The sequence below is a fragment of the Silurus meridionalis genome, chromosome 5, assembly GCF_014805685.1.
Source record: "Silurus meridionalis isolate SWU-2019-XX chromosome 5, ASM1480568v1, whole genome shotgun sequence".
Classification (NCBI taxonomy): domain Eukaryota; kingdom Metazoa; phylum Chordata; class Actinopteri; order Siluriformes; family Siluridae; genus Silurus; species Silurus meridionalis.
The window spans coordinates 13,973,335-13,991,180 of record NC_060888.1 but is presented as its reverse complement, the minus strand read 5'-3'; the positions used below and the strand labels follow the sequence as shown (position 1 = coordinate 13,991,180).

The 17,846-nt window shown below is 39.0% G+C and overlaps 1 protein-coding gene across 1 annotated transcript in view; it reads right to left on the bottom strand.

The window, feature by feature from the left end:
• gria1a (glutamate receptor, ionotropic, AMPA 1a) overlaps window positions 1-17,846 on the bottom strand; it is a 104,076-nt gene that overhangs the window by 42,711 nt on the left and 43,519 nt on the right. The window contains exons 6-11 of the mRNA XM_046849544.1: window positions 11,622-11,780; window positions 10,630-10,797; window positions 8,821-8,925; window positions 8,383-8,493; window positions 2,553-2,759; window positions 723-1,147 (exon numbers count right to left, since the gene is read on the bottom strand). Of these exons, the coding sequence (XP_046705500.1) occupies window positions 723-1,147; window positions 2,553-2,759; window positions 8,383-8,493; window positions 8,821-8,925; window positions 10,630-10,797; window positions 11,622-11,780 (1,175 nt within the window). The remainder of the gene's footprint in view (window positions 1-722; window positions 1,148-2,552; window positions 2,760-8,382; window positions 8,494-8,820; window positions 8,926-10,629; window positions 10,798-11,621; window positions 11,781-17,846) is intronic.

Genomic DNA, 17,846 nt, shown 5'->3' with positions numbered 1-17,846 from the left:
ATTACGTCAACACATCAGCTAACACTGCTCATTTCAAAGCACTGGCACAATTTGCTGTGCTCTTCTAGAACCATTCACTTCATGTTGCTAATTTTACTCATGCTAATTAGATTTATAATTGGTGACTTTTAAGGGCCAGGAAACTCTTCCATGCTTTGACCTGTATCTCACACAGCACTTCTGCAGCTTTTCTCAGAAATTTGAAGCATGACCCTGGTAAACTCATTATGGGTTGTGTCTCCAAAATAAGCCCATTAGAACTAACATAATTCCCCTAATTTTTTGGCTTTTTTATTTATTGCATGTGCTGCTAAAAATTGTTCTTCATATTACCTCTACCTGTACATATGCTTTTGACAAACTGTTGAGTGAACGTTTCATTTTAGAGTTTTATGTGGTCACCACACAACACAAATTATTTGTGATGTACAGGTGTGATAATTTACAGATAATTGTCATTTTGTACATATTGATACGTACATTTAAATATGAAGAAAATCAGTAATACCGGAATTTAATCCGGCATAATCCGGCATAATTTGGTTCATAGTTTGGCTTATATATTTAAATAAATTATTTATTATTTAGCAATTATTAATAAGGGTCAAATATCAGCAATGTATTATATGATTTTATCTACATTCTCTTAGTCAATGCACATTTTACAATTAATCAAATGCACACAGCCAACTGTACTTAGTAAATTACCAGAAACTTCATACCTGGGTGAGATGTCACAGCCTTGCTGCATGAACGCTCCTAGTGAGAACCAGAGGCTGTTGAAGATGCCAAACTCATTGGACTGTTCCTGGCTCTGTTGGGCCTGATTTTGTACATTTTGGCATGACAAAGATCCAGCCTGGTTAGTATTGGCCTCCACACCTTCCTCACAGTCCTCAGCATGCCACTCATATGGGCTAAAACGGCTGACCAGAAAGAGTACCACACTCACGCCAATGTATGCAAATACAATACACATCCAAATCTCATAGGCCAGTGGGTCAAGAAAAGAGAAGACTCCTGGTTTGGACTTGGTGGGTTTCTTGATCATAATTGAAATGCCCAGGCTCATGAAGGGCTTGGAGAAGTCAATGACTTCCTCTCTCACCAATGTGATGGTCAGTGGTGCCACTGCAACATCAGCTTTCTGAAAGGACAAGAAAGTTCAAATTATAAGGCAATAGTATTTCTAATATAAACTGGGAAATATTATAAGAAACTGAGTTCTGGAGAACATCGAATTTTCTTATAGAAAAATAATGCAATAAACCCTAAGAGGGTGTACATTGAAAGTACTTTCTCCTGGATAAAGGTGTTAAGCATGATATAAAGTGGCTTATTGCTTTTAGGTAATGGTGACAAAAACAAAAACACGGTGTTTTAATAAATAATCACATTTACTATTAAGAGTATTTACAACAAAAAATTGACTGTCATGCAGTGCTGTCTGTTAATATTAAGATTCTGCTGCTAAAACATATAACAGAGGAAGTTTAAAAAGTTTAGGGACTCTCTGGCCACAATAAAAAACATTTTTTATTGGTTTAATACCTGTTAATACAGAATGTCAATTATTGTTATGTGGTCATATGCATTTCAAAAATTTTACAAAGACTTTAAATGTGTCCCAGCCACTCCATTTGCTTAGTTATCTTATTTAATGCAATAGTTATAACAATTTGACTGCAAATGCCTGTATGGTCAACCCCTGGTAATTCGGGGTTCGGAACTCCTGTCTCAGAAAATTTGCGGGTTGTCATTTGGAACCTTACTAACAGCAAGTTGCGAATTATCTTAAAATTTTTAAATAATCTTTAAATAAAAAGGAATCCGCAGCGGGACCGTTAGGAATAACATTTTAAACTATGTTTTTACAAAAAAAATTTATAATTTTTTAAAACACATTATTCTGTTTAAGTGACAATGTCTAGATGAATTCACTAAGGTACCATAGGGGCTGCAGGGGTGCGTCCAAAATTTGCGGATCTTAGAGTATAACCTCCTCTGTTCTGGGGGACCACTGTAATATGCATTTTAATACCTGATACCCAGCTTAAAAACAGACATTTCAGGAAAAGAAAAAACAACAATAACAGATGTTCCATTCAATGCAAAATGGAGCCTTATTAAATAAAAAAAAATCTGAATTATTTATTCTAAATCCATTTCTTATGAGTCTCCAAATTTATAAAGCCACACATTGATGCAGAAAATACAATTAAAAAAAATGAAGGCTGTGAGGCTGCTTTTCTAAAAAGGTAAAGACCTCCTCTAACCTCTCGTCGAGCTCACTTTGACAAAACAATTTTAAAAGAAGCTCATTCAAAAGAGTCAATACAACTGAAGAAATAAATACAAGATTTACTGACCATATCATAGAATGATACTGGTCATTACAGATGTGTAATTGTCTTATAAACACATTATATTTATAATACAATTTATTTAATAACAGTGAAGAATAATGAGAAATAAATCTAAAAGTTAAATAGTAATCTAAAAGTTATCTTTTAACAATAAATATATACAGTATATAATAAATAAATACTTACTCCATACACAAGTTCCCCAACCATCCCATTCCACATTTTCGTCTCTGGATCCCTGGCTCCATACTTCCCATCAGCAACAATCTTGAGTTTGTAATCATATCCCACATGCTTGGCTATTTCTGCTGCCAGCTCCACACAGTAGCCTTCATACTTATCATTTCCTAAAAGCTTTTCATGATTTTTCTTTAACATCACGTACGGAGATTCCTTCAATGAAGAAAAATGAGCACTATTAATGCTATCATATAATAACAGATCAAATAATTTATGCTCCTTGATTAATTAACAATGTAAAATTATTAATAAAGCAAAGCTGAATAAAATTATTTTTTTCAACTGGTGCAGCTTAATCTTGTTTTTTTCTAATGTCTTACAAAAAGGCAAACAATCTACTCTAAGTGTTTGATTCTTGCTTGGTAGCCAATAATAAACAATATAGACAAAAGTTTGTAGACACAGGCCATAATATTTGTATGTGCTTTCTGAACATTCAGTTCCACATTTAGCCCCATTTGCTGGTAATCTTCTAATCTTCTAGAAAGATAATTAATCAGATACTGGAGTGTGGTTGTGGAGATATGTGCTTATTCAGCCACAATGGCATTAGTAAAGTTAGTTAATGATGTAGTAAGGGTAAGGAGGCTGGGAAGCAGTAGGTTTCAGTTCAGAGCTCTATGACAGGCCACTTAAGATCATCCACTCCAAACCATGTAAATCATATCTTTATTGATCTTTTGTTGTGCATAAGAACATTAATATGTTGTAACAGGTTTGGGTTTTCTAGAGTAATTGAAGGAAAAATGTACCATAAATTTCCTTCGGGATCATTAAAGTTTATCTTACCAATAGTGCATGTTATGATTCATGCGTTATTCACTGCATCAGTTAACCATTAGGTTAACCACCTGCCTAACATCGTGTAAGTCCACCTTAGGCCACTATAACGTCCTGTAAGTAGCGAGATGGAGCTACCATAGATCAGACTTCTTGGACACATTCTCCAGATGCTTGGTTAGACTAAGACCTGGAAAATTTGTCAGTCTTTGCCTTATTCTTCAAACCATTGCTGAAAGGGACACTGTCATTAGGGAATATCACTGATTTAAATGTCTAAACTTTGGCTGCAGAAATGTATAGGTAGGTGGTAAGTGTCAAAGCAACATCCATATAAATACTCAATGTTTCCCAACAGAACATCGCTATAAATCAGAATATATCCGAATATCAGACCGCCTTGCCCTTCTTTGCATAGTGCATCCTACTGTCAGTCAGTAGCTTTTATGTTATGGCTGTTCAAAGAATGTGACCAAAAGTATGTGGACACAAGTTTGAAGCACATCATTTTATAGAATAGAATAGAAACTGTTGACAACCCCAATTCCAAAACATTTGGGACGCTATAAAATGTAATAGAAAGATACAGTATATACATTGAAAGCCTTGCATATTTTAGCAAGAAAATGGTAAACCACACACTGCATCTATTTTTATTTTATGGCTTTATAGTAGAAGAGTCTAAGTGCAGAATTGAAGCAGAATTGGCCTGTCTGCAGACTGGAATTTTTACCATTTGAAAACATTTGGCACATCAGGAAACAACTAGAATCCTGTAGACACAAATGAGAAAATCTTTTTTGAAATGTGTTGCAGCAGTTTTTTTTATCATCTTTAAAATGGTAAATTTCCTCAATTAAAACATTTTAGAGTAAACATTTAAAATATTTCCAATTGGGCAGAATTTTACATCAACTTCACACATTTTCAAAGTCAGATATCTTACTATTCACTACATTTTGTGACATCAGTCTTTCTTTTTATATTTATGAGTGGATAAAAACTTGGTCAAGCACACAGCAAGCCACCAATCAGGGTAAAGCAAGCGTTCTGTTTTGAACTTGTTTTGTTTGCCGCTTCGTAGTATCTACTTAGCATGAACCGTTTGTAGGTTACGTATATAACCCTAGTTTCCAGAGGGAATAAGACGCTTCGTCGCAATGCTTTGGGAACGCCTCGCATTGTCCACGCTCTAAACCACGTGTGAAATCTGGCCAATAGGCAAGTCGTGACATCATCGGGGGCGATGTTGCGACAACCAGGTGCTACAAAATGGCTGCACGATTGTAGCGAAACTAGCTTCTGCAAAAGAGAGAATGTAAGCGCTGCAGGGATGCAGGGAGTGTGGCCCGGGAACGCTCAGGGGAAAAATAGGGTTACATACGTAACCTAAAGACGTTCCGCTTTCGGGAATTCGATCTGCTTCTTAATGCTTTGGGAACGAGTTTCCAATCACACCACACAGACCAAACCCTGCCTAGTGTGTGAGAGCCTCACAACCAGCACGTAGGACAGAGGAGCCCGGAGTGGCTCAGAGGCAGAGGTCATAAAACATAACAAAGATCAGCGGGGTGGACCAGCCCACAGCATCGCAGATGTCCTGCACTGGACACAGATGGTTCTGCTTCTCATTGTCGGGGGCTAGGAACAGAGGAGGGCAGAATGCCTGCAGCACAACAGGTTGTGAGGGAGCCGCAGGCCATGCCAGGGGGTCGTGAGAAATGCACTGGCCATGCCAGGGGCAAATTCCAGACGAGACGGAGCCACGGACAGATTCTGCAGGTCCCCGACCCTCTTCAGGGAGGTAATTGCCAAGAGAAAAGGGGTCTTCAGATACAGGTACCTAAGGGCCACTTCAGCCATGGGGGGGCTCAGACAGAGCCGCCAACATATATATATATATATATATATATATATATATATATATATATATATATATATATATATATATATACAGATCTCAGTGAGAGGAGTTTCCCCTGGGACCACAGGAGGATCTGTTGCACCAGCTTGTATAAGGGGCATGAACGGAGACCCCCTTGGTGGTTGATATATTGGACCACCGCTGTACTGTCTAACTAACACATGGCGGCCCCTCAGGTCTAGGAGGAAGTGTTTCAGACCCAGAAACACGGCCATCATCTCCAGGCAGTTTATGTGCCCATGTGCCTGGGCGGAGCGGCCACTCATGACCACTCCCAACCCTGTGAGGGATGCATCCGTCATTAGCATTACGCGACAATAAGGAGTTCCCAAAATGGGGCCCTGAACAGTAACATTGGTTCTCTCCACACATACAAGACTCGAAGGGCAGGCTGCAAGACCTTAATGGTACAGTGTGGATTGCCCTTCCGGGAGAACCCTTTGTCTCTGAGCCACCACTGGAGGGGTCTTATATGGAGGAGGCCAGGTGGAATCACATTGGACACTGCCGCCATAAGACCCAGCAGCCTCTGGAACTGCTTCACAGTGAGTGACTGGCCTTCTCTTACTCTCCTGACTGCAGTGAGGATAACTTCGATCTGGGCGGGTGTCAACCATGCCCGCAACCTGGTCAAGTCCCACACCACACCCAGAAAGGTGGTTTTCTGCCGTGGAGAAAGCACACTCTTCCCAGCATTGTCTTAACCCCAGCTCCTTCATCCAAGCGAGAACAGCATCTCGATGCCGGAACGCCTGAAGCTCTGATCGAGCCAATATCAACCAGTCGTCGATATAATTCAGAATGCGGATGCCCCGAAGCCGCAGCGTGGTCAGCGCCGCATTCATGCATTCCGTAAAGGGGAAGTACCACTGAAACGCTGCCATGGTCTCCTGAACCTGCCAGCGATCGCCCAGGGTGAGCCACAAAAGCCCTTCTGTGGCTACTACGGCTGACATTGACCGACCCACGGCCACGCCGTACCTTGGTGGCCCTGAGGGTTAGTCGTGGGCTAGCTAGCATCCGACAATTCTCCCTCCTCGGAGGAAGAAACACAGAAGACCATGTCACTCGGGAGCTCGGCCCAGCAGGAGAGGCTGGAGAGGATTTATCCGTCTCCAAACCTCATGCTAGGCCGGCCTGTGAGCCTTGAAAATTCTCCCTCCTCGGAGAAAGAAATACGGAGCACCGCGTTACATGCATTGGGAGAAGGAACCGCCGAACGAGTGCTTTTTCCCCGGGGAACGGGAGCTCGGCCAGCAGCCGGGAGCGCATAGCCACACGGCTAAAAATGCAAATAGTTAACTCCCTCGAAAGCCGAGTAAGCATACTCCTAAGCTAAGCAAACAACACATTGGCTGCGTGTATCCCCCCCCTCCTGAAATGAAGCGGGGCAAGAAGGAACACGCAGTCGAAATTCTGCCTGCATGTAAGCTCATGACTGCACAGATATACACACACAAAGCGCTAATCTGAACAAGCAGAAGCTAATGTCGCCACCATCGCATCAGCCAGCTCCTGTTTGTCGCGACGTTGCCCAATGATGAAGTCACGACTTGCCTATTGGCGAGATTTCACACGTGGTTCAGAACGTGGACAACGCGAGGCATTCCCAAAGTGTTGCGACGCAGCTCAAGTTCCCGAATTGGGAAATACAGTTTAGCTTCAGTTCAACAGCAAGCAGAACACTTTTTTATAGTAAAAAATTATGTTAGAAACTCCTGGCTCTAAATTGCCATAACATCCATTTTTCAGTAGTTGAAAAGAAGGTTTTGGGCCCATGATCATTTTAACAGATATCAATCATTGTTTGACTCATTAATACAATTCTTTTAGTAGACTGGTATATATATAAACCAGTCTATTAAAAGAATTGTATTAATGAGTCAAACAATGATTGATATCTGTTAAAATTATATATAAAATTATATATACATACATATACGTATATATATATATATATATACATATGTATATATGTAAATATACATATATACATATATATATATATATATATATATATATATATATATATATATATATATATATATATATATATATACACAAGACAAGTACTTTTATACTTTTACTAAAGTGAAAATTTTAAAATGCGCATTTTACTTTTACTGGAGTAATATTTTGCCTAGTGTATCTCTACTTTAACGTCCACCACTGTAATTTGTATCCTTAAAATTGAGAAAGGTACAAGCCAACCTTTTGGTTGAGGATACAAACTATTTAAAGGGTAATTCTGCTGCCAGATCTACAGCTTGGGTTACCATCTGTGTGGAATTACACTTGTACTCCTCACATCATCTCTGAGCAGTTGATTTGGCTAAGGTACATTGCTCCTTGATGGATATCAATGTTAAGATGTATGTGTGGACAATGCCCAGTGATGAACTGGTGTTTCATCAAGAGTGAATTACAATGCCTTGCAACCAGAGCTACTAGGATTAGTAATGGATCCACTATGACCCTGACCAAGATACACTGTTTAAAACAAATAAAAAAACGAAAAAAGTATTAGCAACCATTTGAATAAACAAAGACTGTAGAGGTGAGAAACCTAAACTATACTGCTCTTACATAACAGACTGCATGTTTGAAAATGTTTTCTGCTTCTAGTCCTTCTTACATTTCCTCATGTTTCTTTATCAACACACCTGCCTAAACACACTGTCCTTTTCCCAGATCAAGAAGAGATAGTCAGGGCACATATCAAAGCTGATCAAATCCCTGAAAATCCTTACTAAAACACACCACATGTATTGCACCAGGAACAGCAGAACAGAGGGGCCAGTGGAGGAAAATGAAATTCTGAGTACTGCTGGGAATTCAATCTCAGACTGGCCTTTAAGGATAAGATGAAAATGCTCAGGCTAGGGAAGACACACTGATGTCTCATTCACAAACCCAGATTAACAGAAAGATTACAGAAGTAAAAATAATACATATTTTTCCATATATTAAAATACCTTTTATGCATTAGTAATGCATTTAAAATATTGTATATATTTATTTAAAAAAAACATTTTTAATCTATAAAATAAATAGTGTATCATGAGTCCATACCAAGATGGTGGTGACAATGTATGTGCGGTTCTGAAATCCATAGGTGTCATTGCTTCCAGACATGTACGCTGCTGTGCTCACAAATTTCTCATCCTCATTCCAGTATCCTACCTGAAACCATATAAAAGTAAAATGCGTCATGATAAATGATTCAAAGTGTCCCCCCCCAAAAAAAAGAATAATTTGGTTGTAAAAATTATAGATATATATATATATATATATATATATATATATATATATATATATATATATATATATATATATATGTATAAATAAATAAAATATCATTAAATTATTATTATTATTTTTTTTTGCAAATATTAGATTAGACTATGTATCTATGACCATGAATATAATATTTGCAAAGGATTTTCATGTTTCTAAAGAAAAACATGTCTGGTATGTCTGTAATTCTATGCCCAAAATGTCTGTACTTACCTTCTTTGCCCCTGTGGCCTTCAACTCCATCACACTGATGGTGTAGTTAATACGTCGGCCTTTCTCATTAAACTGTATGTGTCCTGTTATACCTTCAATCCGAACCTAAGACAGAAACCCCGAGCCTGCTTTAGTTAGACAAAGATATCAGTGCAAGTACAGTGGAACCCGGTTATGTCGCCGGCGTAGGGGTGTGCCAAAAAGCGTTGAGATAACCGATGATCAAGATAAACGAAAACCAATATGGCGGCAATATATTAACGTGCTTGAAATTTCTTTATGTACATGATGTGCGTTAATAAATGAGAAAGTGCATGCACGTGTTTTAGTAGATTTTTTTACACAACAACGTTGCCGCGATTTGTTTGATGAAGGCATGCTATAAAAATGTACATACATGTTTGTTATCAACAAAAGGCATAAGTGCACCAACTAACAGCAGAGATTTACCAGTATACAATACAAACCACCGTCAATTCTCAAAACAAACCTTTATTATATTCTCCTATATTGTAAACACAAAGATCGCTCACAAAATCACAAAAAACGTGCAGGGTGTAGTTTGTTTTTACAAAAAGCTAACCAGCGTCAAAATTAAATTCTAGAGTCATTTCACTCTGACACACAGCTCTGAAAAGTATCCTACACCTGTAGCATCTATAAGGTTTGATTTTTCCACTTCTTTTTTCCACTTCTGCGAGTTTTTCTGCGGCTGCACAGTGCCGTCTCACTACCGTATTTTTGCGTATATAAGATGCACCCTGGGTGAGGGGGATGTAAAACTTTCTATAGGATGCGTATTATATACGCGAAAATACGGTAGTGAGATGGTGACGTGGCAAAAGCCGGCGATTGGTCATGGGGATCGAGATAACCGACGTTAAGTGGCAAATTTGCCCCCCCTTGTGCTTGAGATATTAGGGTTCGTTGACATAAAAGAATCGACATAACTGATTAAAAATGCTAAGACAAAGCGAAAATTTGGCGGTTCCACTTCAAAAACGTCGACTTAAAAGGTTTGGCGAGTTAACCAAGGTCGAGATAAGTGGGTTCCACTGTATTATTCTTTTTCTTTCTTTTTTTTATTCTTCTTTCTTTCCCCCAATTTTGTGCTCTTTCTGAGACTAAAAGGTATATTTCTTGGTCAGTGCCATCCTCCGTGTGTACAGTACAGTGCAATTTTCAAACTGCTGGGGTTAATTGACCCAATGGAACACCAGGCCCAGAAGTGTTTGTGTCTGAAAAGATGGGCTCAACTCTAGCAGTAAGGGAAAATTGGAATGCAATATGGGAGTGATGGTCAGGTGTCCAGGAATTATGTTACATGGTCTGTAACATAATTCCTGGACACCTGACCAAAACACCTTCCCCGAGGAGTGCATACTATTATAACAAAAAACTAATAATAATCTAAGAATTACAATGGGATTATAATAACAAATATGGTGCAAGGTGAGGAGTAGGTAAGTCTGGAATAGGAGGTTCAAAATGATGTTCAGGTGTCACAGTTTTACACTGTTTTTTTTAAATCACTACCAGCATAATCATGCAAACCTGTAGCCTATCAGGACTGTAGACTGATATTAATTTTCTCTCTTAGTTGTACATTTGTCAAATATAAATGCTATTTTAACAGACGCTGTTCTAACTTTGTTCCCAGATTATATTTGAATGACAATTCAATGCCTTTTTGTGTGCCTGTGTGTGTCTGTGTGTGTGTGTGTGTGTGTGTGTGTGTGTGTGTGTGTGTGTGTGTGCATACATGCATTAACAAGAATATTTGCATACTGTCCCCTCAGAGTATTGTACCTGCTGTAACGCTCTCTGAATGTCAATGCCCTGGCCCCAGGGGGCTGGTGGGTTTGCAAGGCATTCACCAGCATTGCCACGCCGTGATATGTCAATCCTCTGCCTGCGGAGATTCTGAAAAGCTGTAGACATCACTTTAACACCATCATAAGTGAGCGCTCCAGTGTACTGGAAACAGATAGAGAACATAAAAACAAATTATTACACAGACTAATATGTGAATGTGTGTTGTGTGTCCTACTTTCATAAGAATGTATCTTCTTTATTCTTTCTTAATTTAATAACTTTATTTAATAAGTCTGTTGTAACCCAAGAATTGTTTTAAATAAATAAAAGTAGTAAAATTCTGCAACAAGCGTTTTAGTCGCTTTTTATCAGTGTTCGGGACTTAGACAGTCTCAGTGTTCAAGTCGAGACTGAAAACATATTTATTTAGTCAAGCCTTTTATCGTTAGGTTTTTCTTAGGTAAAGGAGCAGAATTGGAGGGATCATGGATATAGAGTGTTTGGTGAACTGGGATATTTGTATGCTGTCGTGTCCTCACTCTCACGTGTTCACTCAGATTTGTTGATGGTGTGGTGGGCCATCTCTTATCCCAGAGATCCCTTATGTCTGTGATACCTTCTGGCTCTCCCTTTTATTAATGCTGCCATAGCAAGTTTTGCTGGAGACCCAACTGTACAGTGTCCTGAACTTTCACTACACTACTCTCTCTGTCTCTCTCTGTCTCTCTCTCTGATGGGTTCCCTCTTGAGTCTGGTTTCTTCCTTATGCCATCTCAGGGTTTGCTCATTATTGACAAACTTACATTTATAAAGAACAATCTTATTCATTGTTTCTTACTACATTATAACTGTAAAGCTGCTTTAGACAAGGTGTTATAAGCGCTATATAATTAAAAATTAATTGAATTTAATGTATTTTTTATTGTGAAAGGTGTTGTATTTTCTAATTTAATTTTCCCTATGTTTGTTGCACACAGGGTTTTTACCTTGAGTCCTTTCTTTGGAACTTTGGAGTCTCTATTGTCAAAGTCCAGCCACTGCTGAACTATCCTGCTAACACCCGGATCTGCATAGTTCACAAGCTGAAAGCCTGTCACATTAGCCTCACCTTTCCTAAACTCAGTCAGGTCAATGTCCAGAAAGCCCTAGAAAAGAGCATAAAAGCAGAAAATTCCAAAAACAAATAGTTAAATACATGTACTGTATAACTATGTAAACGGATGGGATCATCAATAACTGAAAAAGCCTATAGTAAACAGACATACAATCCTCAAAATACTTTGCTGAAAATAACAGTGGATCATTAAGCTTAAAATAATAAGACAACACCCACAACTACTAAGCATAAACGTTCATTGCAATTACTATGTACTGTCAGTATTATGCCACAATACCATTTGTACTTCTATTTTGTTCTTTTCTGTTCTGATTTGTGTTTTTCTGTACTTTCATTTTGTAGGAATGTTGTTGTCAAGACACTACACTGATTTCAAAATTATTGGCAGCCAATAATTTTCTGACACCCTGTAGAGAATAATAGACCTAAATATCTTCCTGAAATGTCTAACAATGTCTAACAAAACACTTCCCTCTTAAATTCAGAGTCTAAATCTCTTATTACAAGAAACCAGCTTTTGGGTTGAAAGCTCCTGGAACTAATGATTCCAAATTGCTTATAGTTGTTGTTCTTGACTTTGGTCTGTTTGTGGATTAAGTGGCACAAAAGAGTGCAAGACATTTTCAAATCACCAGTCAAAAATTGCACTTATGAGTACTGTGCCAATACATAAAATCAGGCCTTGTACATTGATGATTTAAAGCAAACTGGGTAATCTGTCAAAAATAGAATCAGTGTATAGTATGTGCATGCCTGTTTGCCAATTTAACTAGGCCATTGGTGTTTATTGATGATGCGACTGCTAAAAAAGAGCTATACTTTCTGCTCAATGGAATTATTTAAAAAACTGCCGTTAAAGAAATATTTTTCAAACCCATCAGGCAAAATCAGAAAAAATTGTTTATATTTGTATATTTTGTTCAGTAGAGGTTATCATGTGTCAAGTATTTAACCATGGTGCTTTGACAAGAACATTGTGTCAACAGTGCAAGTGACAAATAAAAGACTTTGATTCTGTGGTCTATGTATTCCTAATCACACTTAAGCCTTATAATCTACTTAAACTTCTTTCATGTTGTTTTCACAACAATTTTATTCTGCTGGCTGTTTTTCACACTCTATTTAAGTGACTGCACTGCTACAAACTTTCTGATTACAAATAATTGATTTATATCCAATCTTAAGGGAAGCACAGTTGAGAAGGACTGTAAAACACAATGATAGGCTTTAGAAATCAGTTTGGCTAGGCTAATCTTATCAAAAAGGCTAATCGCTTTCATTCACTTAAAGTTGCATATCAAACAAACCTTATTCACACCTCTGCAAAACCTAAGAATTTAATATGGATTAAAAAAAAAAAGCAAATGCAGGAAATCTCTTTTGTAATTTCTCTGTAATTGATCAAATCCCCTTGACAACAAGGTTCTGGAATACAGTTCCACACTCGCTTGCAACCTGGGTTCAATAAACTTCAAGGAGATCCTGACAGTTCTTTACATCCTGGTTGTTCAGAAAATAATGTGCTCAGTGTATACTGGTTTACTACAGTACATATTAAAACATATCGATGGACAACATAACACCTTTCTGCCATTTTATTTCTGAGCCATTGACATCAAAGGAAATCAGATTTATATTAATGTTAAACAACCTGATAAAGTTTTAAGTTTTTGTGTTAGAGAATATTTGAAAATATATATCCCTTGAACTCCCCAACCATAGCAAGCTTCCTGTCAGCAGGAGGGAGTTTTACAATCAGGTATCCACACTTAACTCAGTTATAGTAAAATAACAATAATCTTTGATACCCCAGTGCCAGTTCCCCTTAATCTCTTCATGCGGAAAGGCAACAGCACCCTATTATAAATGTTACATTTCATTAAACTTTTGAGACTGGTACATCAAAAAATCTAAATGCCCCAGATAAAATATCTGATGTTGGCACTCAAGGGATTACAAAAAAAAGAGTCAGTGTAACAGCTTCATAAAAAGGCTTTTTTTTTTAAGCCTTAGGCTTTTCTCCTGACAACAATAAGAGAATGACCCTGACATCAGTTTCAAGTAATCTACCTATATTATGAATTATTTAGCAGGGTTGGGTGTTTTAATATCATCAATATACATTGGTGAAGCCCAGAAAATGCTGCAACCCCTAATTGTGGTGAACAAATAGATCTTGACTACTTCAACGTCAGCTAGTCCATGAGTAGCACCTCTGGCCCTATGACGTACCCATGAAAAAACACCTTGTGCACAAGCCAAAAACTCACACTTTTCTCTTTGTACCTACATTAGTGCGAAGGTCTGAGTAGGTGAGACACTAGCATTTTGACATGCTGGACATGAATGGCCTTGTTGGAAGAGTAAATCAAGATGTCATTAATGTCATTTTGCCAACATATCCTATCAGAACTCATATTAAGGAAATGAAAGATTGCAGGTGCTAAATACAGCCCATATACAATACTTAAAGTAGCCACACTAGCAGAGAGGGCAAATAGAGACTTGGCAGTGTGATGACAGCAGTAATTTCCCACTGCTCACCATGAGATCTAAAGGTTGTGTGTCTGCATCTATAGAAAGCCCAGAACCAGCAGAAACTTGATGAAACAACAGAAAGTCATGATGATGACAAGGAAAGATATGCACTCTTAAGGGAACAAATGGTGTTGCAGTGGCTGTAAAAACAGATTTGGCTTCTTAGCAAAGGTGTGTGATCTATGAATTTCCCAGTAGTACTGACGCTGCACCGTAACAAAAGAGCCATTTCTCAAGTGTGCAATCTAAACTGGTAGAACAAAATTTCGGAGAGAAAGGACTCACTGTGTAGTCAAGGGTAAGAAGTCCTGGGGAAAAACAGTTCATGTACTGGTACATGACATGTTTACATATTATGGCCTACCAAAATGTCTGATCACATTATACAATTCTTCTTATTTCTGTAGGTCTTCCTGCAGGAAGTTTAATGTCAGTGTAAGTCTCTCATCAAGCTTTCATATACATTTATACATTCAAGCTGAATGTCTGTATGCCTTAGATCATTTTAATCTTCAATCTTCTTCACCATGACTTTTTGCCCTAAGTCGATATCTTCTGACCTACTTATTGATTGTCTTACATGTCCCTTTGAAAAGATCTGCAACCAGCAAATAGATATACAGTTACAAAAACATGGTCTGCAAACCGCTGACACTCTCTGATCTAGTCAAAGTCACAATATACTAATTATTAGTTTTTAGTTTTTTTATAATAAGGATCAGTTAACCTAAGTAAAAAAGTCACATGGAGGAAATGACAGATGATTGCAGGGCACTCAAATCACTTAAAGGACACTTTACTCTCTTAACAGCTTTGTGCTTCATTTTATTTTTAGTTAAGATTAAACAAGAATGCATGTCAAAACACATTGGCCGAGGTAGTTCGAAGGGGCTTGGTGGGCAGTGCCCGGGTCTTTTTTTTAGATACCTCAGGGCATTGTCCCACTTCAGTCCAACTATGTTGGAATATAGTGAGACCTTTGGACTGAAGAGAAGGGCAGAGTAAGGTTTAGCCCAAAACCCGGACACCTCGGTGTGCAGGTCTGGAAAGAAAGGCATACCCCGACATGGACACAGTGAAGAGGGTTGCAGAAAGTCCAGTAAATTTGACAAGTAGGCTTTCTGCTGATTGGCCGGCCACTCAATGTCAAGTTTGGCCACTGCTCGGGTCACTACCAGTAGCTACTCGAAAAGGACTGGCAGAGGGGGCATATCTGAGGGATTAGAGGTGGAGCTGTGCGCTCTCAACGTAAAGAGAAGAAACCACAGAATGGCATGCTTCCGAAACTTGCAAGAGGGCGCTGAAGCCAGCAGGTAAGGATGAAGAAAGGGACAAGCCCATTTACAGACTCTCTGCCAGGTCCAACCCAGGACCTTGAGCGCCACTTTGCCTCAGCAGAAGCGGACCCGGAACCGCAAGGAGCGAGAGGACCCTGATTAAAGAGTGTTAGCATAGACAATGTGTGCAGTCGGCTCCCTCGAGAACCAACTTAGCATGCTCCACTCCCAAGCAAGCGACACATAAACTGTAATATTGCGGGGGCAACGAGGAACACACAGCTGAAAAGAGTGCTTACTCTTCATAGGCGTAGTAATTTTTTTTTTCGGACATTACCACTTACCATATAGACAAACATACATAGAGCTCTTCCTGAACAAATAGAAGCTAGAGCCGGCTCTACTTTATGTGCTTTTATAGCTTCCTGGTTGAGACGTCACCCCGTCGGTGATGCCACGCTTTTCCATTGGACTGATTACACACGTAATTCAGAGCGTGGACAATGCAGAAGGGTTCCCAAAGCATTGGGTAACAGAATGAGAGATAAATAGAAAGATTTGTCTGCAAGACAATTTTTATTGTGTGGCCATAAGTGATTGTACCAGCCTCACTGAGAGTGATTTTCTGACCTCTGAAAGTGTTGCTTCCCAGGAGAAGCAGCATGCCATCATGTCCCTAGGAGCATCTGTGCTTTCACAAGGCACACAACCTCTCTAACATAACCTCTCTCTCTCTCTCTCTCTCTCTCTCTCTCTCTCTCACACACACACACACACACACACACACACACACACACACACACACACACACACACACAGAGTACACAGAGTACACAGTAACACAATCATGTCACTGCCCCTGGGCAAACATAAGCACACTAATGGTAGCAGGTCTGAGTGGGTAAAACACATCCTAAGCCCCTTAGCACATTGTTTAAACTTTCCACATCACTACACTAACAAAAAAAACACCCTCTTGTCCTAGCAGAATCTCTTAGGGAGTTGAAACATTTTTATCCTATCGGATATAAAGATTTGAAAAATTAGAACAAGATGTTTACAAAAATGTATAAAAAAAGAGTGAGGGAAAATGTTAGTATTCGACAATGTCAGCCTTTCTCATTAACAAATACATTACCGGAAAAGAGATCAAACATATGACACAATGAGTATTTCTCTTATGGTCCTTTTAATCACCTGATTTGAAAAAAAAAAATAATTAGAGCAAATTGTCTGATAGACATTAGAGAGCTATTAAGTTTGCATCTTTAAAAGAGCATACGCAAAAAAAAAGCAGAAAAGCACAGAACAGCAGGTGAATCATAGCTCCAGGAGACTTGAAGAAAAAGAGAGAATCTGGACGAGAAATGAGAGACACTTCAGATCTCTCTGATTAGAAGAATGCATTGCTTTTTTAAAAGAATGCATTGCTTTTTTAAACTGCTGATACTGTAGACACCTTTTGATTCATAATCTTTCCCATTGCTGAGACAATCAGTAAAAGCCAATCTTCTAATCTTTTTCAATTCTTTATTGTGCTGCATGTTGGTATTGTATGAGGAAGTCAGGTGTGTCAGAGAAGTATGTAAGGGTGGTGCAGGACATGTATGAGGACAATGTGACGGCAGTGAAGTGTGCAGTAGGTACGACAGACTGGTTCAGGGTGAAGGTTGGACTGCATCAAGGATCGGCCCTGAGCCCTTTCCTGTTTGCAGTGGTGATGGACAGGTTGACGGACGAGGTCAGACAGGAGTCTCCCTGGACTATGATGTTTGCAGATGATATTGTGATTTGTGGTGAGAGTAGAGAGCAGGTTGAGAAGAGCCTGGAGGAGTGGAGATATGCGCTGGAGAGAAGGGGAATGAAAGTCAGTAGGAGTAAGACAGAGTACATGTGTGTGAATGAGAGGGAGGGCAGTGGAGTGATGCGGTTGCAGGGAGAAGAGGTGGAGAAGGTGGAGGAGTTCAGGTACCTGGGGTCAACAGTGCAAAGTAATGGAGAGTGTGTTAGAGAAGTAAAGAAAAGAGTGCAAGCAGGGTGGAGTGGGTGGAGAAGAGTGACCGGAGTGATTTGTGATACTAGGGTATCTGCAAGAATGAAAGGGAAAGTTTATAGGACTGTGGTGAGACCTGCGATGTTGTATGGATTAGAGACAGTGGCATTGAGTAAAAGACAGGAGGTGGAGCTGGAGGTAGCAGAGCTGAAGATGTTAAGGTTTTCGTTGGGAGTGACGAGGATGGACAAGATTAGAAATGAGTTTATTAGAGGGACAGCACATG